The sequence below is a fragment of the Crassostrea angulata genome, chromosome 1 (genome assembly GCF_025612915.1).
Source record: "Crassostrea angulata isolate pt1a10 chromosome 1, ASM2561291v2, whole genome shotgun sequence".
NCBI lineage: Eukaryota > Metazoa > Mollusca > Bivalvia > Ostreida > Ostreidae > Magallana > Magallana angulata.
Window position 1 is genome coordinate 12093914 of NC_069111.1, and position 23999 is coordinate 12117912.

Consider the following 23999-nt stretch of genomic DNA (forward strand, 5'->3'; position numbering starts at 1 on the left):
TTTGACTTTGAGTTACGTTGTGATTAATTATCACGTCACATGGCGTAAAAATATTCAATGTAATATGAAAAATGCTGTTCACGAGTGATATTCGCCGCATTTTAAGCTAAGCGTGTGATAATATATATTTAAAAAATGATATCGAAAATCATTAATTTTTATAAAATATTTGAAAATTAAAAACGGTGAAAACAGGATATACGCGCTTACAATTTTGTTTGATTTTTTAAAAACCTATTTTCTGTTGCTTGTAAGCACAAATTTATCATGGGGCGTGAAAATTTTAGAAGAGCATTTGCGTGTTTATATATATTATTGAATAATGGTTCCCTGGGTAATTGGTACCATTTAATAATTTAATAATTGTAACGTTGATTGTAACGTTGTTATGTTTAAACATGTATGGTTCAAAACTATGAAAATTCAATGTGTACCGCATTTACGTAATTGTATAAATGTGTTTGTGATAATAGTATGTTTGAAATTTAAGCACTATCAATTGTTAACATATGTTGTTTGAAGGATTTTATAAAATATCTTCCTCATAGAGGAAATCAAGAATGTCTGTCTGTACGTCATATTTACTACATTGATATTGGTTTTATCATAGATCACAAAACTTGAGTATTTTTTGTTCGGGATTGCAAGAGGTTTGAAACCTAAAACATACATCAGATAATTTATTTGTATTGAGAGGGTAAAATATATACATCTTATCTTATAAATCATAATTCATCTTTGCATTTTCATCGGCTCTGATTATTGATGACTCGGTCAAGAAAAATTCCTAATGCAGTTCAGATTTACTCCAGTTAGCAGATTTTGATGATTAAGCAATACACAATATCGAGTAAGCTCAGAAGATTCCATTGACAATCGAGTCAGCAACTAAAAATATTAGAAAAAACAAGCGAAACAAAAAACAAAGCTAACTTACTGACTTAATAAACAATCTTATAAACAGTTATATCACCTCGCAACTTATAAACGATCTTTCGATGCAAGCATATGTAATATGACATTTTCCGACGTTTTTAAACAAGAGTCAAGGAAGTGGAAGGACCAGTGGTTGAAATAATTATTTTCCATATGCAAATCAGATAAAATATATCACTGCATCAAAGCGATGGAAGGAGTTTAAAAAAGGGAGTCACGCGCTACATGCCTGAACTGATCAAAATGAATATCATTTGCATATGCAGTTGATTCCTTGCAGTCGTATCAAGGACAGAGGATAGAGTGGACCATAAGTGAGTACAATTTAGTATCTTCTTACATTAATAATTGTTGCACTACTTCCAATTAAATGATTTAATTAAGTTAGATGCATTATTTCAAATCGAAAAAGTAATCTAAAAATTAGAGTACCAATCGCTTTACAACTCCAATTTGTTTTGCTCGCACTGTATATCCCCCTCCCATTCAATGGTTTAATTGTCTGAAATGTTTTATTTCAAATCTAATTAATAAACAAATTGTTAAGAATGCGTTTGCTTTGGTAATCAAAGTTGCATTTCCTCGCAATGTGTATTCTCCCCCCTATACGTTTAACAAGAAGTGCAAACTAGTAGTAGTAGTGAAAAATAGAAGAATGTGAAAGGATTTTTTATCTCAATAAAACACAAGTCTGCATTTCCTATGAATCCAAGCACAATTCATCAGTTTGTAGACAATTTGTGTAAAACTTATCAACATTATTTATCAGTTTGTAGGCACTTAGTGATTTTATCAACAAGAATAATCAAATCGGTAAAAGTCCTGAAGGTTCCTAAACCCTCTGCTACGAAAACATGAGTAAAAAATTATCTGTTCTCTAATGTACATTTTCCTTGAGAACAATAACTTTTGATGTTAACATAAAATGTTTAAATGCCTCGTACTGTTCGGGTTTTCTCATGATTTGTACACACCTCACAGTCGTTTAAGCAAAATCGGAACCTTTCTCATTTTTATGTTATAGAAAAACTGGAAAAACCTAAGAACACTTAAACTACGTCATTCACGGGCTTTTAACGAGACCATTTCGAGAAGTTTGGATCGAAAAAGTAAGATAAAATGTTTATGTGTCTTTAGTCGGCATGCTTTTTTAAATTATTTAAAGTTGCAGAACAATTGTTTATTCATGTGAAATTTTAAGTTCAAAATTCAAAACAAGATTTATAGAACATGTACAGAATACCAGGAAACATTTTATTGAGTGCACTTGTTTTGTATATCTTTTATTCATCTAACATGTGTTTTATCAACCATATTCATAAAATATTTTTGAAACAGTTGTCCTAAAATTGAAAAGTAGCATTATCATTTTGTACAATTTTTTTATATATACTACAAACAAAACAAAAATACTAAGTAACAATGGATAAAAAAAATATATACATTAATATTTAAAGCAGTGTACAGTAAATGTATAGGTCTTGTTCATGAACATAAAAAAAATAACTGAAAAATATTCATTTTTAGCCATTAAATACAATAAATAACATTATTTAGAATATTAAACTATGTTGCAAAAAAATAAAAAATAAAAAAGATTCTTCCCCTTTTTCTAAATGTTTGAAAATGAGTCCATTGGAATTTTTTTACCCCTTTATCTAAAATTGGTGTACAGTAGAGTATATCTAAATTAACACATAAGTTTTGTTGAACAGCATGTCTATCTGTTTTTTGATTTTCTAAGAATTATATTTTGAGGTGTCATTCTAATTGCCAAAAGATGTAATTTCAAAAGAACCGAATCTAAAAATTATTTTACTTATTTGTCCAGCGGATGCCAGAGCAGATTGATTTCTAGTGACAGTTAATTGGTGACAAATAAAGGCATAATTGACATTTTCGTTGTGTAGAAATCTTAACAAAAACACTTTAAAGGAGAAATAAGAAGAAAATAAAACAAATGAAATTGAGCACAAATCAATAAAAATGTTGTCTATTTTACCACTAATTCTTAGCATTTTCCTGCGTATTTAAAGGAAAACTTCGTATAGAAAAATTGATAAATGATCAGTATAAAAATATGATAATATGCATTGTGACCATTTGATAAAATTCAATTAATATAACCTGTTACATTAAAGTTTTGTAATTCAAAGAATTCAAAACTATCTATAACAATCCTGTGAAAGCGAGTGTCGTATACCGTAACATAAAGTAAACTTAGCAATGTCTTAGCTAAGTCATGTTTATGTTAAAAGTTAAAAACGTACTTTCAATTTCTTTTGTCGAATTTGAATGTATTGGTAATAAAATCATTATCTTAGGTTAATATATTGTTTATTTATAGATACAATGTACACATGCATAACATCTTTGTTATTAGATGGGGGGTACATGTAAATGTGCAGACACAAAATTCAAGGTGACATTTTTATATTGACATATGTACCTAAAAATTTTAAAAAGCTCATTGATCTCGAGCAATGTATTCAGTATATTGCTGTTACTTCTTTGTTTTGGCGGATATTCACTATTTTAGTCGTTATCGACGACTGCCTGCGGCATCATATCGCGAGACCGTTAGAACATGGCATTATTATGTTGTGGTTTTTTTTTTTATTGTCTGAAATGTTTTATTTCAAATCTAATTAATAAACAAATTGTTAAGAATGCGTTTGCTTTGGTAATTAAAGTTGCATTTCCTCGCAATGTGTATTCTCCCCCCTATACGTTTAACAAGAAGTGCAAACTAGTAGAGTATATCTAAATTATCACATAAGTTTTGTTGAACAGCATGTCTATCTGTTTGTTGATTTTCTAAGAATTATATTTTGAGGTGTCATTCTAATTGCCAAAAGATGTAATTTCAAAAGAACCGAATCTAAAAATAATTTTACTTATTTGTCCAGCGGATGCCAGAGCAGATTGATTTCTAGTGACAGTTAATTGGTGACATATAAAGGCATAATTGACATTTTCGTTGTGTAGAAATCTTAACAAAAACACTTTAAAGGAGAAATAAGAAGAAAATAAAACAAATGAAATTGAGCACAAATTAATAAAAATGTTGTCTATTTTACCACTAATTCTTAGCATTTTCCTGCGTATTTAAAGGAAAACTTCGTATAGAAAAATTGATAAATGATCAGTATAAAAATATGATAATATGCATTGTGACCATTTGATAAAATTCAATTAATATAACCTGTTACATTAAAGTTTTGTAATTTAAAGAATTCAAAACTATCTATAACAATCCTGTGAAAGCGAGTGTCGTATACCGTAACATAAAGTAAACTTAGCAATGTCTTAGCTAAGTCATGTTTATGTTAAAAGTTAAAAACGTACTTTCAATTTCTTTTGTCGAATTTGAATGTATTGGTAATAAAATCATTATCTTAGGTTAATATATTGTTTATTTATAGATACAATGTACACATGCATAACATCTTTGTTATTAGATGGGGGGTACATGTAAATGTGCAGACACAAAATTCAAGGTGACATTTTTATATTGACATATGTACCTAAAAATTTTAAAAAGCTAATAGATCTCGGGCAATGTATTCAGTATATTGCTGTTACTTCTTTGTTTTGGTGGATATTCACTATTTTAGTCGTTATCGACGACTGCCTGCGGCATCATATCGCGAGACCGTTAGAACATGGCATTATTATGTTGTGGTTTTATTTTTATTTTTTGTTCTACATCTTACGGGGGCTGTCTTCAAACGCCCTTTTTTTAATTACTTAAGTTACGCAAGTTTATATATACAGTTACTTCTTGTAAATTGACTATTACATGTTCACAACCTATTCAACAGGGGCTCGTAACATGAATAATACTTATGTGTAAGACAGTGCTTAAGTAGGACTTTTGTACATTCTTAGATTTAAAGGGACTTGGACACGATTTGACTTAAAATTTTCAAATTTTATTTTTCCACTTTGAATGTATATACTGGTAACTATAGAAGTTTTTAATGCTGTGTCAAAATTTGAACGTCAAATATCAAGTTATAAGCAAGATACATAATTCTTTGTTTTGTAAACAAGACTCGAATATTGTGGATTAAAAAATTAGAGCAAGTTTTCTATAAATATATCTGGGGTAATAAAATTGATAAAGTATCTAGGAAAACTTTACAGTTGGACTATGATAAAGGGGGATGTAGAATGGTTCATATTGATACATACATAAAATCTCTTAAACTTACTTGGATAAGAAGGCTTCTTCACTCTAATTCGGAATGGTCCATGTTTTTCAATGAAGTAATTAATTGTAACACTGCTCATCTCATACAATTTGGATCAAAGTACTCTAAACAAAAAGCTAATTCAACAACAAACCTATTTTGGAAAGAAACTCTTTCTTACTTTGCTGATTTTCTGGATTCTATAGAGCCAAAATGTGAACATGATATATTATTAGAACCACTTTGGTTTAATGAGAAGATCAGTGTGCAAAATAACTATATTTTTTATAAGTCTTTATATGAAAAGGGTTTTTATATTTTATATGATCTGCTGGATAAGCAGGGGAATTTTATTAGTTATGAACAAATAACCAATGATTACCTAGTTAAGCTACCATTTACTAAATATGAAGGCTTAAAAAAGGCTATATTAAGCTCCTGGCCCAGTATCAGGCAATTTTCACATGAATTAGTAGTAAAACCGTACCAGTTAGAATCTATAAAAATTCTGTGTAAGGATAAAAAAGGCTCAAGAACATTATATGACTTTTTTATCTCAAAACTACAGCATAGGCCAATATGTGAATCTAAGTGGGAAATTGACTTAAATCTCGAACCAGACTTTAATTGGAACCTCATATATTGCAACTCTAAGTTAATCACAAAAGATACAGAACTGGTATGGTTTAATTACAGAATAATTCATAGAATTTTAGGTATAAATAAATTTTTGTATCTTTCTAAGATAAAAAACAATAACTTATGTGCAATATGTATGTTGGAACCTGAAACTTTTAAGCACTTATTCTACCAATGCCCACTAATCTTTAATCTCTGGACAAAATTGTCAGACTATATTTTTAATAGATCTGGCAAGAGAATAACATTTGATATCCAGAGTGTACTATTAGGTGATCCAGATATGGATCATGTAGTTAATTTGATTATTATATTAGTAAAAAAATTTATTTTTCAAAGGTCGAGGAAAGATATAAAGATATGTTTTGAAATGTTAATGTCCTATTTACAAACCTATTACAATACTGAGAGGAAACTATTTACTACTGTAGACTTTACTAAGAGATGGTCACCATGGAGTTGTCTCTTTCCAGTATAAATATTTAATTAACACATCAATGATGATGTAGATATTAATCTTCTTCTTTTTCTTTAGATAATTTGTACTGTATGTATCTTTAAATATATATAGGTGTATACAAATTCACTGTACCAACTTGCTGTGTGTGAGAGTCTGTGAGAAAGGGGTGTTCTTGTCTGTCTGTCTATATACTATAAAAATTTGAAAATAAAAAAAAAAAAAAAAAAAAAAAAAAAAAAAAAAAAAAATGTTGTGGTTTTATTTTTATTTTTTGTTCTACATCTTACGGGGGCTGTCTTCAAACGCCCTTTTTTTAATTACTTAAGTTACGCAAGTTTATATATACAGTTACTTCTTGTAAATTGACTATTACATGTTCACAACCTATTCAACAGGGGCTCGTAACATGAATAATACTTATGTGTAAGACAGTGCTTAAGTAGGACTTTTGTACATTCTTAGATTTAAAGGGACTTGGACACGATTTGACTTAAAATTTTCAAATTTTATTTTTCCACTTTGAATGTATATACTGGTAACTATAGAAGTTTTTAATGCTGTGTCAAAATTTGAACGTCAAATATCAAGTTATAAGCAAGATACATAATTCTTTGTTTTGTAAACAAGACTCGAATATTGTCATTTAAATATGTGTTGTATTTGTGGAAGTTTCAATCAAATGTATCTTTCTTTTGTTGATACTGGTATTTATAGAGATATTGAGTCAGATTAAATTGTTTTTTACATGTCATTTTGTCTTAGAAATGGTAAATCTTTATATTACTGATTTGTAAACAACTATAAGACTCGAACTTTGTTTACATAACAACCAATTCTTACCTCTGTATCTCGCTTGTAACTTGACTTTAACATTCAATATTTTGGTCAATCATTCAAAATGCACCAGTAAACCACTTTATACATAAAAAATGAAAATAATTTTTTTTATCTCAAATCGTGTCCTAGTCCCTTTAAGTCTGTAACTAGGAGAGAGCTTAGCTAGGACAATTGATCCAAAACATGCGGCGGGTAGAGGTGACTTAAGTATGTCTTGAGTATTGTTTTTGCACCTTTAGATGATTTATTGTTAACTTTTTCAATTCAGAATTTGAATACAGAATAATAATCACATGTTTACACAAAACCAATATCTTAATATTCACTAATATAAAAGTTTTGATTTGATTAATATGAATATTAACAGTGATTGTAATGAGCTGTAACATTTTCCATATAGTATGCAAGTGGGCTGCTGAATAGGTTATAAACACGTAATGGTCAGTTTACAAGAAGTAACGGTATTTATGAACTCGCCAAACTTGAGAAATTTGAAAGGACGTTTGCAGACAGAAAAACCCTCAGTGATATTAAAGACGACGATTGCCTCATTTCAATATATTGACTTCATGAAGAAATCATACTCAGAATATGTGAATAGCCTTATTGATAAAAAAGAAATCCTTTATATAATTATATCAAGTTCTAACAGCATCGTGATATTACGCCACAAGCAGTCTTCGAGAACGACTAAAATAGTGAATATTCGTCAAAACAAAGACGAGACAACAATAGACTAAATACATTGTCCAAGATTCATCGCTTTGAGCTTTTTAAACATTGTAGGTACACATGTATGTATACTCTTGCCATCTCGAATTTTGTGTCTGTACATTTGCATCTACCACCATCTAATATCGAAGATATCAAGCACATGAATCTATAAATAAACAAGATATTAACCTTAGATAATGATTTTATTACCAATACATTCAAATTCAACAAAGGAAATTAAAAAAATACGTTTTTTCTTTTCAACATAAACATGACTTAGCTGAGACATTGCTAAGTTTGCTTTTTGTTATGGTATAAGACATACTTAAGTAAGACTTATGTAGGTCCTAAGATTCCGCCTATTTCCTACTTATGACCCTACTTAAGTCAAGATCTCAGCATGCTTTATTTTACGAGCTCCAGCCCACTTGCATTATACCGGTATATGGAAATTGTTACAATTCATTACGACCAATGTTAATATTTATATCAATCATATCTCAACTTTTATATTGATGAATATTTCGATATTGATTTTATGTAGATATGTGATTATATTCACATAAAATCAATATGACTCTGTAATCAAATGCTGAATTGAAATAACCAACAATAAAACTTCTGAATGCGTGAAAGCAATACTTACGACATACTTAGGTCACCTATATCGAGTGCCTAATTTTTGGGTACATTGTCCTAGCTAAGTACTCTTCTAGTTACGGACTTAAGTCTAAGAATGTACATAAGTCCTATTTAAGCACTGTCTTAGACTTAAGTACCCTCTATGTTACGACCTTCTGCATACTATATTTGACTATATACTTTTTTATTATTTTTTTAAACATTTTCAATTAAATTTAATATGTATTTGTATTCCCTTATACTCATTGCTATAAGTATGACGTATAATTAAAATATATGAAAAAATATTCTCTATTCATTTACCTTAAAGGATTAAGAAATGTGCTATAGTAAATGCACGTTTTAAAGAGTTGTCTCTAATGCATACAAAAACGATTACTCCCCAGGGTTCAAGACCCTTAGTATTGAGTAGGCTGTGAGGTTTGTTGTAGCTGCAGAACAGTAGCCCAAACGGAGAATTCGGGATGACCGTCATTGTGAATTTACGTTTTGTAAGTTACCTGGAAAAAAAAACATACAGTTCATACGATAAAATTTTCGATTATATGACCAATTTTTTCTCTGTTAAAATTTAAGGGATACCATCTTGGTAGTTTATTCTGAAAGCCATTTCTAAAAAAGAGATATCAGATAATGCTATATATGTGGAAATGACATTATTTGGAACAAGGATTATCAAATTTTCCAAATTCAATTTTCCTGTCATACAGACTCTTAGAATATTAAAAGAACTTTCAGTAGTAAATGTGTGTTTCAAAATGTATAAGCATTTGACTAACTGGCAGTTCTATGAGCGGTTGTAACTTTCTCTAGTGTATTAAGTAAGTTGAATTAAGGGTATTCTCTAATGTTTTTTTAAAGAACTTAATTAATTCTCTTTGAAATGTTTGGTTTCTTAAATCATTTAATTCACACCATAAACTTGAGGACTGCAAAAAGTTGCGCCAGCTCACAGAACTGTCAGTTCGTGAATATTGATATACTTTGAAATACACATTCATAGCAATATGCAGACTTATGATTTGTTTTTTTTTTTTTTTTTTTTTTTTTTTTTTTTATTTGCAGTTTTTCATTTTATAATACACTGTACATATAACACATTCATACACACATACATACAAGTCATGATCTCATAATTTTTGAAAACTATTCAAGTTGATACAATTTTGCATAAACTGAAATGAATAAAGCTCTTGAAGTTAAATATTAAGAAAAAGATTTTTCCATTCAAACCATCTATCATTATGTTTATCATAAGAAGAGTTTCTTATAGCAACACATTTTTCTATTTCATATCTAAAGTTTAAGTGACATAGTAGACCTGCAAGTATTGGAACTTTTTTGTTGTACAGACATTGAAAAATATATTGTTTAGTATACAGGATCAAAAAGTTGATGACTAAGTTAGAATTAGAAGGAGGAGTCTCTCCAAATAATATGTTATACTCATTAAAGCCAACTCTTTTTGAAACAGCATGATATATATGCATACTTAAACTACTCCATAAATCTAAAGCAAAGGAACAGGATGTGAATACATGTTCAATAGTTTCAACTTCATTATTACAAAAAGAACATATATCATTATCAACTATTTTTATCTTTTTTAGATACGATTTTACAGGAAGAATTCTATGTAGAGTTCTATATTGTAGCCACTGTACAGTAGTATCTGTTGTAACTTTGAAACATACTTTGAAAATATCCTGTAAAATTAGTTCGGAGTAGCCTCTCATGACAATTTTTGAATTCCATCGAATGATTGAGTTTGGAATAATACATTGGACATTTGTATTGATTAAATTATAAATAGGTTTAGTGCATTTCTTGTACAAAAGTAATTCAACACAGTAAAAGGGTAGAAAAGGACCAACAAAATTGACATAGTTCTCCTTTGAAAAATTTGAGTCTTTAACAAACTTTCGAACAGCACTAATTATGCTGTTATATTGCATAAAACATACTTTGTTCAAATGAAATCTTTTTTCAAATTCAGATTTTGATAAAAATGACCCATCATCATGTAAAAAGTCTTTAACAATTTTTACACCTTTTTTGTACCATTCTTTATAAAACATAGACTTCTTCTCTACTTTGATGTTTGAGTTATGCCATATTGGAGAAAATATTATATTATTGTTAGAATCAGAAATTTGGTTAGAGTGTACGTTCATAACATTAAGCCAAGCATCAAAGACATCTCTCCAAAATATATTATTGCATTGTTCTATAAGTTTTTTAATAAAATTATCACCAAACTCTAAAAAACCAACCCCTATGTCACCAAAGATAGCTTTAAAAATGCTCATCCATGATTGTCCCCCTTGCACCACTCTTTTGATCCAAGAACATTTAAGCGAAATTATATAATTTTTAAAATTTAACATTTTCAAACCTCCAGTGCAAAAGTTTTGGGTCACAATTGAACGTTTGACTTTGTCACACTTGGATTTCCAAACAAATCTAAAAAACTCATTATTCAAAAATGTAATTGTATCTTTCTTAGGATTCGGTAGGGAAATGAGTAAATGGTTTAATTTAGGTACAATAAGACTCTTAAATACTGTAATTCTTCCAATGGGAGTAAGAATTCTTCTTTCCCATTGTTGAATCAAAGCAATAATTTTGGGAATTTGAATGTCATAATTTAAATCTGGAATTTTTTCTAAGTCCACTGAAAAATGAATACCTAATAGTACAAATTCAGTGGCCCCCCCAATCTAGTTTCCATCTAGAATGATGGAAAACTTCAGAAGAGAATTTTTTTGATCCAAACCATACAATTTTAGTTTTTGAGCTATTAACTTGCAGACCAGAAATTTTTGAGAATAATTCTAAAGTTTCAAGAGCATTAAACAAGGATGAAGCTGAACCATCAAGGATAAGTGACGTATCATCAGCATATTGGGAAATTTTGTGTTCCCTATCATAGACAAAAATACCTCTTATATCCTTATTTTGTTTTATAAGTATAGCTAAGATTTCTGCACAGAGAATAAAAAGATATGGGGCTACGGGATCACCCTGACGACAACCTCTCTGTATTTCAAACTGCTGCGATAGAAAGCCGCTTTGAAGGATTGAAGCTTTAAAATTTGTATTTAAAATTTTTACCCATTTTATAATATTGTTTCCAAATCCAAAAAAGTGCAGCACCTTATAAAGAAAAGACCATGATACCGAGTCAAAAGCCTTTTCAAAATCAATAAGCATAAGTAAACCAGGCAAATTATTAATTTCTGTGTAAGACATTAGATCATATATAAATCTAGTGTTTTCTCCAATATATCTGCCCTGTATGAAACCTGTTTGTGTATTTGAAATAAGTAGGTCTAAGGTGGATTTTATTCTATAACTGATGCATCCAGATATTAGCTTGTATAAAACATTAAGTAAAGTAATAGGTCTCCAGTTTTTTAAAAATTGCCTGGGTTTATCCCCTTTTGGCAGACATGATATGATTCCTAGTCTCTGGGACACTGGCAACTGACCATGCACAAAGATATGATTAATAGCGCTTGTAATGTATATTTTTAGATCATTCCAGAAAAATTTATAAAATTCAGCTGAAAAACCATCACTCCCTGGAGACTTGTTATTTTTCATACCCTTTAAAACATTTAAAATTTCTCTCTCACTAATATCTCTATCTAGAAAGTCAGCTGTTATATTGTCTAATTTTGGTATGTCTAAAGGCTGGACAACAGACTGTATATCTATATCTACAAGCTCTGAGTCTGAATTTTTAAACAACTTCTCATAGAAGGACTTAACCTCTTCCATAATTTCTGATTGTTTATATAAAATCTTTTCTTCTGAAACAAACACTTTTTTAATAATTTTATTGAGAAAATTCCGGGATTCTAAATGACAAAAATATTTTGTAGGTTTTTCACCCTCGTCAATCCACTTCCATAATTTCTGATTGTTTATATAAAATCTTTTCTTCTGAAACAAACACTTTTTTAATAATTTTATTGAGAAAATTCCGGGATTCTAAATGACAAAAATATTTTGTAGGTTTTTCACCCTCGTCAATCCACTTCGCCCGAGAACGTATGAAATGTCCTCGCAATTTTTCTTTTCTTAAAGTTTCTAGAGTTGCTTGTTTTTCTTCTAACAATGAAAAGTCAAAATCAGTGCTATTTTCTAATTCATTAATATCAGAAATTAATTGTTTTTCAATTTTATCATTTTCTCTCTTTCTGTATGATGAATGATGAATATGAAATAGTTATTCCTCTGATTTCCATGAGAAGGATGTCTAAAAAGGCAGACTCATCAATAGAGTTATTATATTGATCTTTAACAGACACAATAAGTTTTTTAACTTTTTCAACATATATTTTATCATGAAGTAAATTATTATTAAATTTCCATAAGCCTTTTCCTCGCACAAAAGAATTAAATTTAAGTTCATAAACAACAACAGAATGATCTGATCTATAGCCTGATTTGATTGAAACAGTTTCAGTAATATTTGAAAGATTTTCTGAAATAAGGATGTAATCAAGACGCCCTTGTTTAAATGGGGTTTTTCTTCTCCATGATTATGATTTGTTTAATATAGATAAGAGCAGATTTTTATTAAAAAGGCTACAAATCACAAAGGTTAATTGAGCTACATAAAGAGCTTGAACTTTGATCAGTGGTGACAAACTCCAACTTGAAAAAGGCGGGATCTCCAAGTGGTTAAATGTCAAGTCAATGGCTAATAAATACATATACATTAAACGCAATGACACTTGTTGGACTCAATCCAGTGTTGTATATTCAAGTTTAAACAGCATCGATTTCCCACAACAGATCAAATCATAGGGGTTGAAAATTTGGACAGTCCGTGAATATTAATTGAGAAAGGACATCAATATTTGACAGCGTTTTTGATAATCAAACTGAGTAGTAACATCCAACCGAAAGTTCAAGCTCTTGTTGTAGATCTAGCTCAAAAAACCAACATCTTAATTATTGGGTCTACAAAATTAAAGTGCATGCATTCTTACAAGAATTAAAAATCTAAAATAAAACGTAAGATGAATGAAAATAATTCTGTTCCTGCTAATTGATTCTTTAAGAGCGTAAACTGGTTCATGCAAAAAAGGAAGACAATAAACCATTCAAACAGGTTAACTTAACGAACACTTTTACTATATTTATTATAGCGCACTTAGTATACTTTACCTACTATGCCGCGCTTTTGCAAAGATCAGACATTTTCAATATTATACAAAATTAAGTTTTATTATATATTTAAAGGAACGCAAACTACATAATAACAAGGTTAAAAGAGTCTCCATTGTCGATAGCCAAGGGTATTCGGTCCACTTTGCAACCCATAAACCCTTGGTAGATCTCATTGCAAAAACTCGGCGCTATCTAGCGAGCAACTTGAGTTGTTACCCTTGCATTTGTACATTTTAATTAAATGAAACAACAGGTGAAATACACGCTACGGTATGATTACAATTTGAGAACATGTTGACCAGAAAATTAGAACATAATTAACGATGCTATTAAATAGGAATGAAGATATAACCTAGAGAAAGCTTGAAATGTTTGATTTAGAGTGTCTGTAGGGGCCTGTACCGTATGTGAAAAGTCGCTGATATATGGAAGTTGTCATGCCATAAAAGCAGGTATCCTCGTCCTGAATATAGCGTACCAAAGACATTTAATAAAATACAGCTCATTGAACCTTTAAAAGCAATACCATAAGCGGGACGTATTTATACTAAAGAGATAGGCAACTTCTACGTTCGCCATTTTTACTTCCCGTTGTATCACCTTAGCCTTGTCTCTGTTCAATCCCGTGCAGTAAAATAATTCTTTTTCAATGCAATCTAGTTAGACCATCGTAAGGGAGGCACTTTACCCGAGCACTTGTAACTCATTTAAAAGCACCGAAAGTTTGACCAAAGATCACATGTTTGTTTATTACAAGCCATTGTTTTAAAACGCTACGATTAGATCAGCTACTCGCAGCTGCAGCCAATCAAAAAACGTAGCTTGTCACCAAGTTATCGAAATGAGATCTGCCAAGGTTTTATAGGGAGTGGAGTGGACCGAATCCCTAGCGAAGATGTCTTACATTACATCATAACAATTTTTGGGTTATGTTCGGGTACCGGTGCTCAAAAGCTATGTATGGTATAATGAGAAAAAATTGGTTTTTTTTAGTTTAATATTTAGTTGGACTTAGAACCATTTGAACAAGACCTTGGACTTTCAGAAGGGCGTAGCTATCTATTCCGTGTGTCAAAACAAGTTTAAAATGACGTGGCTTCAAGCAAAATGTGCATCGATTGCGTAGTCTCAACTCAAAAGCCAAACAAATCTTGTTAATTCCAAAGAGGCATTGCTGAGTGGCTTACAAGGAAATATACAGGCCTACGTCACACTAATGTTTGACACAACTACCCAAAATCCAAGCTCTTCTTAAAATGGTTCTAATTGATAAAGTTGTACTATCTGTTTTACTATACTTATATGAAATTTGGGGCTAATAAAACAAGATGTAATTGCGCATTTCCACTGATATTCATTGTATTTTGCTTGAAGTGAATCTATTGACTTAATACACTGAAATGCATATCTTTCTTTTCGATGCAAGTTTCCTGAATTTGTGACAAAACAATGGTTACAGCAACCATTTTAAAATCAGTACCTAGGTTTTGAAAATCATAATGCGACAGATAACTGATCTATTTTTACCAAAAGGTATTTTCCGTTCAAACAGAAGTGTTAACGAAATAATTGGAAAAAGGGGTGTACCTTAATTTTTACCAAGTAAAAGTTTCGATTCTTTTTCTTTAAAAAAGTAGAATAACAAGCAAAATTTTGTTCATTGTAAACTAACATTATGTGAATATGTCGAGTGGTAGAGGAGGGTTTGTTTACATTTATTACAGTTATAAATAATTAACCATGTCGATATACGTGTAGGACCATAAGCTGAAGAGGTGCCATAAATAGTTTATGGCTTCACCGTGTATGCTTAACAACTCTTGTTAGGTTTAACGCAATTTATCGTTCCATAGCGAACTATAAAGCATTTCCATAGAAGTAAAATGCATTAATATTAGTACATGTAAAGAGTACGCTCCCATTGTTTTGTGAAGCAGGACTGACCAGGAGTAACGTTTTTGATGGCATTTGAGTAAATCTACCTTGTGTTACGATCGATATCTGGTCAGTGTTGGAAGTTTGCTTTACCTGTTTCCCCTGTGAAATAGACAACGAGTCCAAATCGGTGATCTACAGATCCGAACTGGTCAGTTTATTATATTGATATATATTTAAGAATATCTTTCTAAATATTCTACTGTCAATATTCAATCTTATTAGTATTTCAGTAATTATTTTTGTTAATACGTTTGCAGCATTTTTTGCAACTGAACATCATTAACTCGATCACTGTATATACTTCCTTTCAGTCGTACATGTATTTATTTTTTAATATTACTTTGTATATTATTTGTTTGATTGCATTGTATCAAAAATAATAAGTGTTTTATTTAATTAACGTAATTAAAAACAATTAAAACAGGTGTTTGATTTGTAAACCTTATTTAACATAAATAACACAATTCATCTTCTAATCTTTTTTTGTGAAGCTTGCATTTTTCTTTACAAATATTAAATGTTGATACATCAGATATTACGTTTTCAATTTCCGACGTCCGGATCAGTGATGAAAAAAATATAACAGGTTTTACTGGGAGTAAAGTAAATGTGATATAGGTGTTTTCTAAAATAAAGATTTGTATTTTAATCTATATTTGATTTTGAGAGGAGTATATAACTGTTAACCCAAACGCATGTTTTGCGCCAAAAAAATATTCTAAAATAGATATTTAAAAAACACATTGCCTGTTATATATTTATTCAATACATTCTCGATGACGCGAATGAGTAAATTCAAAGTTAAAATTCCGATGTTTGTTTAACTTGGACCTTGAACAACCCTTTACATCCATATGCTATTAAAGTCATTCGATCATAAGTTTCCCCTCATCAAGTATTTATGAAATCAATATGTAAGCAGTGCACTGTCCGTACATGTAGTACTTAAACAGACATTCTGATATATATATATCAATAATGCCGTTTTTCTGTTGGTATCGGGCGATACAATAGTATATATTAATGTAGGTATGTATTTCATACGTGTAGGTATACTTATCATGTTAAAAAAAGATTTGCCTCATCAACGGATGCCTAAATGTACTTCCCGTCAGAACTAATTCTAACGCAGTCCTTCACTTCCATGCTTTAGTGGCATAGTTTTAAAAGATTCTACATTACTATTTCTAGTACTTTATATTTATTAAAAATGGATTTTGATGAAGATATATTTTTGAAAACTGAAGGGAAATGGATATGTATGAAGTTAAAAGCAAATCACTTTGGCTAAATGGAAGTCTCTTCCTGACAACGCAAAAACAGAACGCCTTTAGTTGTGTCGAAAAATTAGATCGAGGAGAACGAAAATTGGACGTCGGGATAGTTTTGGGCTCTAAGTTCTCTCCCTTTGTATGATTGATATAGGGATGGTCACATAGTAAGAAAAAAACAGTTCGTGACAAGCCCCTGTGATTCCATAAACAAACATACTAACAGTAATTATGCAGCCCAAGACTTTCATTCACCATAGGAAAACACCCTTTATCAATAATTATAGCTTCAACCTATAGTATTTGTTTCATAAACACAAGGAGGAATTGTTTATCGTTTGAGTCAATTCATATATATTTATATATATATATATATATATATATATATATATATATATATATATATATATATAATTCCGTAATAGCAAAACATACGAACCAAGCAGATATAATGTAACTTTGAATTTTTTTATAGGAATGGTTAATTTAATGAATTTGAGAAACTGGCTTATGTTTATACATCTAGACGATGGAGACAAAATTGTTTGACCTGTTTGTTGCAATGTCACTGTAAAGAAAAAATTCCTTTAAATTTTACACTAGAATTGAAGTTTGTTTAATTGTGAAAATATTACAAATATTTTTCACTCTTTAAAAATTTAAAAAAGTTCATCAATGTACTGGCACTAAATAGATATAAATTTACTTTTAAAATTCAAATAAAAACTATTTATGAAAATGGAAATCAATAATTGTAGATATTTTTTTAATCTATGGATTAAAACTACAAATCAACTGTCAGTCGTATTAAACTTAAAAAATCTTTAATCCAAACCAATCCCGGTTGTATTTAAACTGAACACTACCAAAATGATATTAAGTTGTAATATATCACAATTTTGCAAAAGTTTAAAGGTTGCTTAGGTGTAAAATGGTTAGTTTATTTACTTATCTTACAATGCATATTAATTACTCGTAATAAACTGCAGTATCGCGGTAAGGACTATATATGGTTTGAGCCTAAAATGGCCCCCTTAAATGAACATCATTATATTAATGTAGTTCTTTGTTATCTTTATAAAGATAAACATTTGAAGTTTATTATAATTTTCAATCGGAGTAAAGTGCCGACAATTAAGAAATATGACACCATAAAGCTTACCTTTCCCCGCCATTTTCGCTTTTTTTTTTTTGCATAAAACGCCTTGTTTTCAAACATTTTTTTCTTTAAGAAAACATTGAGCGATTGCTTGAACAAACAAAGTATGTTCACCAAAGATTTATTTATCCAGTACTTATAAGAGACAAAAAGTTTGTTCTAGTTCAAAGCTTCGCTCTATATTTCCCATTCAAAAAAAGATAAGAAAAATGTTGAATAATGACCAATTTTGATTGAATTATTAAAAAAGCGTCTCTTCTGACGTCATTTACTACCAGCAGGCTTGGGGTGAATCACATTGTAAAATAATGCATTACATTATCATTACTTCATGAATTAGGGCATTAAATTACCATTACCATTACTTGATTTTCTTGAAGTAATGCATTACATTACCATTACATGAGTAAAGTAATACATTACCATTACTTTTTTTTAAAAGTAAAGCTATTAAAGAGTTTTTGCAAATGTTTCAAATATTAAACACTCTTTACTATATCTACAGCTTCATGCTCAGTATCAGGTTCAAATTCAATGACTATACAAGAGTCTTTCTTTATTTGCTGAATATATAATCATCCTGTGGCATTATAAATAACATATTATATAAGTTAAACGATATTCATAGACATTTGGCATGATACAATATCAGATACGAAATAGAGACACAGAATTACTTGCGTAACAATTTATGGAATAATGTTACGGTTTTTAAAAGCTAAATATAGATACATCCCCAGATTACACAAATCTTTATAATTTTGGACACTTAATTTTATTAATTTTGTAAACAGATGGTTTTTCCCAGTTATATTTCTTAATATATTTTAATCTATTTCTTTCTACTGAGGACAATTTAAGACAAAAGATTGCTGTTGCACTTTATGATCGAAGTTTCAAAGGGTTCATCTTTTAACTGCATCCATCTTCCGGGCTATACTAAATAAATGTTTTACAGGAGCAGTCGAAGCTTGGACTGGAAAATACTGTTTGACGATCTTTATCTTAGGATATATTAAGTGCAATAATAGATTAAATACATGAATCTTGTATTTACTACCAGTCCAAACTAATGTACAGTGTAATTCATATACAAAAGAGAGAGAGAGAGAGAGAGAGAGAGAGAGAGAGAGAGAGAGACAGACAGAGAGACAGACAGAGAGACAGACAGAGAAAATAAATAAGATTATTTTCAAATGGGTTATAATATTGGAAGTGATATTGATTTTCATCATGGATGGACAGTGCATTCATTTTGCTTTTAAAGGTGCATGTCTGTCTCCTATTCTATTGTGACATAGCGAAGGGAAGGGGATTTGGGTGTTTAGCACTTCTTATAACAATAGATTGTTTTGATACTTAGATTATCCTGGGGGCATAGTGTGTTGTTGACACATTTCTTATTAAGTGCAGACTAATTGTTTAAATGATTAAAAACTCTTAATAACAACACTCTTAAAAATGTTATGAAATTGTGCTGTTATCTTGAGTAATATTGACAATTCAAAAATGATTTTTAAAAAAACCTTTTTAGATAATACATGTACAATTAAAACATTTTTATCTCAAGAATTATTTCCTTCTTCTTTAAAAATAAATTCAATCAAATTCAATTTCAACTATTCATTTATTCATCACATTTTTTAAAGTGAACATGCATAAATATGCAAAGTAATGCAAAGTAATGCCATGCAATGCCAGCATTACACTAGATTTTGGAAAGTAATGAATTACATTACCATTACTTGTAATGCTAATTTTGTGGCATTACACATTACTAGCATTACTTTGAAAACATGTAATGCATTGCAATGCATTACCATTACATTTAGCATTACCCCAAGCCTGACTACCAGTGAGTGCAAAAAAATCAAGTAAATAGGTGAAAACCATAGTTAATATTAACTCTTTTAAAAATAACACAACAATTCAATGTACTTGAAACACTTTAAAAAATGACGAATTATCGGGGACAAATTTGACATATATCATATATAGTTCTTTTTTTTTAAATAATTTTGACCGGTATCGGGTTTTTTTAATCAGGATCGGTTTAAATTTGAAAGATTACAAATTTTCTAAACTCTTGCATTGTCGTTTCAATTTCTTGGTAGAAAATCACTGATTGATAAGTGTTTTTTGTCACAATTTGTTATTCTTCAGATTTTATCCATAGATTCAAAGGATATAAAAGAATAACAATTTTTAATTTCAGAAATATTTTCTCCATTAAAAATTAAAAAAATTATTAACTGTGTTTATACATAATTATATTACACATCAATTGAGGCCAAATTTTAAGCTCTAAAATACTCTGTTTGCAGTGAAAATAGTTTTCCAGTTTCACTGTAAAAATACACAAAAGAAAACCATATACAATTTTTGAAAGCCGATACTGGGCTCTGTTTTGTAAAATCATAATTCAAAAAGATTTTTTAGCGATCAATCTAATAAAATATTGATGTGTCGAAGAACCTTCAGTAATAACCGTATATTTTTCATAAATTATCAGAAATCAAAATCCTAGCAATATGCACACCTCTGATATTGTACAATTAATCTGCAAATGAACAACTTCCTATCTTGAAAACTGTAGAAGGAAGTATCCGTACAATAAGGGTACCTTTTTGGCAGCCGCCCGCCAGCCGGCCATTTTTTTCATTTCCATAAACGGATTTTCCATTGGAAAACCCGGTTAATAAAACTAAAATCAACCATCTAGTACTTAATTTGGGTCTTTTAGTATATGAAAAATGAATTCATTCAAAAATTAAGAAAAATAAAAAAAAAAATAAAAAAAATAATTAAGCATGTAGATTTTTGAAGGCGGAGTACACCTATTACTTTTTCTTATGTATTGTTTCTTATGACAAACTCCTAAAAAAGATTCATTTTTTTCATAACGTCATAAAAGCACAATGGCAATGCCTACAAACCGAACGACGGAAAAATCGTTTTAAAAATATTTTTTTACTTAAAATCTAAATATTTCTATCTGCATTATGTTTATTGTGTTCAATTTCATAAATGGTATTGATACAGTTTCTAAAAATGTATAAATAAACTGTATTTTTCATGATTGTGCAATAACATGCGCAATGAAAACTGAAGTCGGCCACTTGAAAGGGGCATGGTCACTATTTTGGTCAAATTCTATTTGTCTGTTTTTATTACTTATATTGCTTTAGGAATGCATTTTTAGTTATCAAGTGAAATTTGAGAGCCATTCGAGAGTTATAAGCAAGGAACAGGGCTCAAAATTCCTTGTCTTTAAAACAAGGCTCGTACCCTGTTTTTTGTTTATATATACGTAGGTTCAATAAACCAGTAAAAAATCTTTTTCAAGTTTATGTCTGTCTACCTATTCATTTAAAGCATAAATAAACAGTTCCTCAACTTTAACACATTAAATTTAGGTCTTAAACTGGAATTTTCACTTTAACATTCAAAATGTAAACAAAAGCTTTGTTTACAAAGCAAATAAATGCAAGCTCGGTAACTCGCTTATATCTCACCGAATGGCACTCAAATTTTAGATGACTATTAAAATGCCTAAGAGAAGCATTGTAAACATTAAGAACGGGGAAATAAGTTTTTAACAAAATCGTGACCATGCCCCTTTAAGTTTTGAAACTCACAAGGAAAGCATTACACTTGTAACAATATACATGTATCAGCTTTTTTTAAATAGTTCAATACAGTGATATGAGTATGCGAGTTTAGAGGATGGAGAATACCAGTATAAAGATATATTACTGATTTTGTATAGCATTTTGTAATATGTAATTCCCCTTACTAAACTAACGTTGATCACGTAAATATGAAATATAGTGGGTCTACGTTGAATACTTGAATATGAAATATATTGTGTCTACTTTTTTTAAATATCAACATATGCATCACACTTTAGTTTTCATCATCCTTGTTGTGCAGGGAAATACAATTTTAAAATATACTGTAACATATCTACAGAGACATATAGAAATGGAAATCTTAAAATGTTCTTTTTCTGGATTTTTTCTTCATAGGATAAAGATGAAGCGGCATTTGAACAAGAATGTTATAATCCTTTCCTTTTGTTGTGTTGGATTTGTTCTTTGGATCATTTATCAAAATAATGATCCAGTCCAAAAAAATAGACAGAAAAAACAACAGAATGTGAACGTCATGAACAAAATAAAGGAAATCTCCGACCAAAAACTTAATAAATATCTGATGAAACCACACGGAAAACTACAAAATACCATTAACACAGACAAACGTTATTCGCAAGTCAAACAGGATGAAGTAGTGTACGAAATTCTCCAAAAAAAGAATGGTTTTTTCCTTGATATTGGTGCACACGATGGCCAATTTTTGTCCAACACACTCTGGTTAGAAAGACAACACGATTGGACAGGCCTGTTAATCGAAGCAAATCCTGACCTTTGCCAAAAAATCGATCAATTAAAAAGAAATGCATGGCGTTTGTGTGCGTGTTTGTCCGATTCTCAAAACAGTGTTTCTTTTATTAAAGGCGACACTGTCGGTGGTATCGCTGACAACATCGATGAACACCACATGAAAATGTTAGATCGGGAAAACAAGATCACCATTCCATGTTTTAGTATGGAACAAATCTTGAGTGCGATTGGAGTCCATCATATTGATTTTTATTCTTTAGATGTTGAGGGAGCAGAAATGCCAATTTTGAATTCAATGAAATCTGGTCTTGAAAATGGAGTGTATACAGTGGACGTGTGGGCTATTGAATACAGAGTGTGGGATGGTCACCAGATTGTTGTTGGGAAATCCAAAAAAAACTTGAATGCATTAAGAAAATATTTCAATGAACTCGGGGGCTACTTCGAACACTCGCAGTTATCTACCGATAGTAATAACAAAGACGGGTACGCTCTTGACGTTGTATTTGTTCGTACAAGCGAATGGTGTAGATCACGAGAAAAAATCCCTAATGGAGCCCGCTGTCCAGGAAAGAATTAAGGTAAAGATCTAGTAATAAAAGGTGCCTACAGGTTTATGAATTCAAGATATAAGTTCTTTCAATTATGCTTCATAACAATAGCTTTTTTTGATAGTGTGTATCGAGGCTTAAATTCTCGGTAATTAAAAAACCTTGTTTATGTTTTAAACTGTTATTTTTTATGTAATATGAAGGAAATAAGTAACAGAGCTCGAAGTTTTGTCAATTTCTTACTAATTAAAATATGTCTAGAATACAGTATTTACACAGAAACGGTAATAAAAAGATATAGACTTCCTTTTTAAAATGATGCCATATTAAATATAGGTCTCGTGATTTATTATTTACTTGATTTTATATATAATGTCAAAAATTGTTTTATTATCAACAGCATTATTTAAAGCTGTAAGGTACGGAGGAAAAGATCAATTATGACGTCATAATGGGTCTAGCAACAAAAAGACACCTAAAGGATTATCTACTGGCTCATTACCCTTATCAGGAAGTGAAAACGCAAGTAAGCGATATTCCTGATCAAATCAAGATCATATTGGGTTGTATACGACATGGTTATAAAAAGCCGGGTTCTGTGTAGATAAAGACGCTCATGATGAACAATTCCTATTGAACACACCGTGACTAGAAGGACAACAGATGTGGATAAGGCTTTTTATCAAGACCAACCCGGATTTATGGCGAAAGATCGATAAACTACATGTACAGTTGCATGCATGGAAGATGTGTGCATGCATTTTAAAGTACTTTAGAAAGGATAACTTTTATAAAGGGTGGCACAGTTTGTTTTGGTTTGAAAGGTACACAAAGTGAAAATTAATTATTTTTCTCTATAAGTTGTAGGGGCACAAAATGGTAATACCTGAGATTTTTAACGATTGTTTCAAATCACATCGCTTTACGGAGGGTGTGTGGTCGATTGAATATCAGGTATTGGATGGTAAACAAATTGTTTATAAAAATTCTTTTGATAATTTAAATTCTCTGAGATTTTTTTAATGAACATTCAACAAGTTAACTTTCGATGGAACTTTAGATGAAGTGT

General features: G+C 30.2%; 1 protein-coding gene and 1 pseudogene across 3 annotated transcripts; both read left to right on the forward strand.

The window, feature by feature from the left end:
- The first annotated feature begins 1957 nt into the window (after nucleotides 1-1957).
- On the forward strand, nucleotides 1958-23583 carry LOC128190436 (uncharacterized). 3 transcript variants are annotated; one of them, XM_052862494.1, is made up of 3 exons: nucleotides 1958-2045; nucleotides 22005-22960; nucleotides 23331-23469. In XM_052862494.1, the coding sequence occupies exon 2, from the start codon at nucleotides 22012-22014 to the stop codon at nucleotides 22957-22959; it is 948 nt and encodes a 315-aa protein (XP_052718454.1). In that variant the 5' UTR covers nucleotides 1958-2045; nucleotides 22005-22011; the 3' UTR covers nucleotide 22960; nucleotides 23331-23469. The 3 variants fall into 3 exon arrangements, with proteins under 3 accessions (XP_052718454.1, XP_052718463.1, XP_052718445.1); XM_052862503.1 differs by lacking the exon at nucleotides 1958-2045 and adding an exon at nucleotides 15429-15694 and having other exon boundaries at nucleotides 23343-23583; XM_052862485.1 differs by lacking the exon at nucleotides 1958-2045 and adding an exon at nucleotides 15430-15694.
- On the forward strand, nucleotides 23382-23953 carry LOC128190460 (uncharacterized; annotated as a pseudogene).
- Nucleotides 23954-23999: the final 46 nt, after the last annotated feature.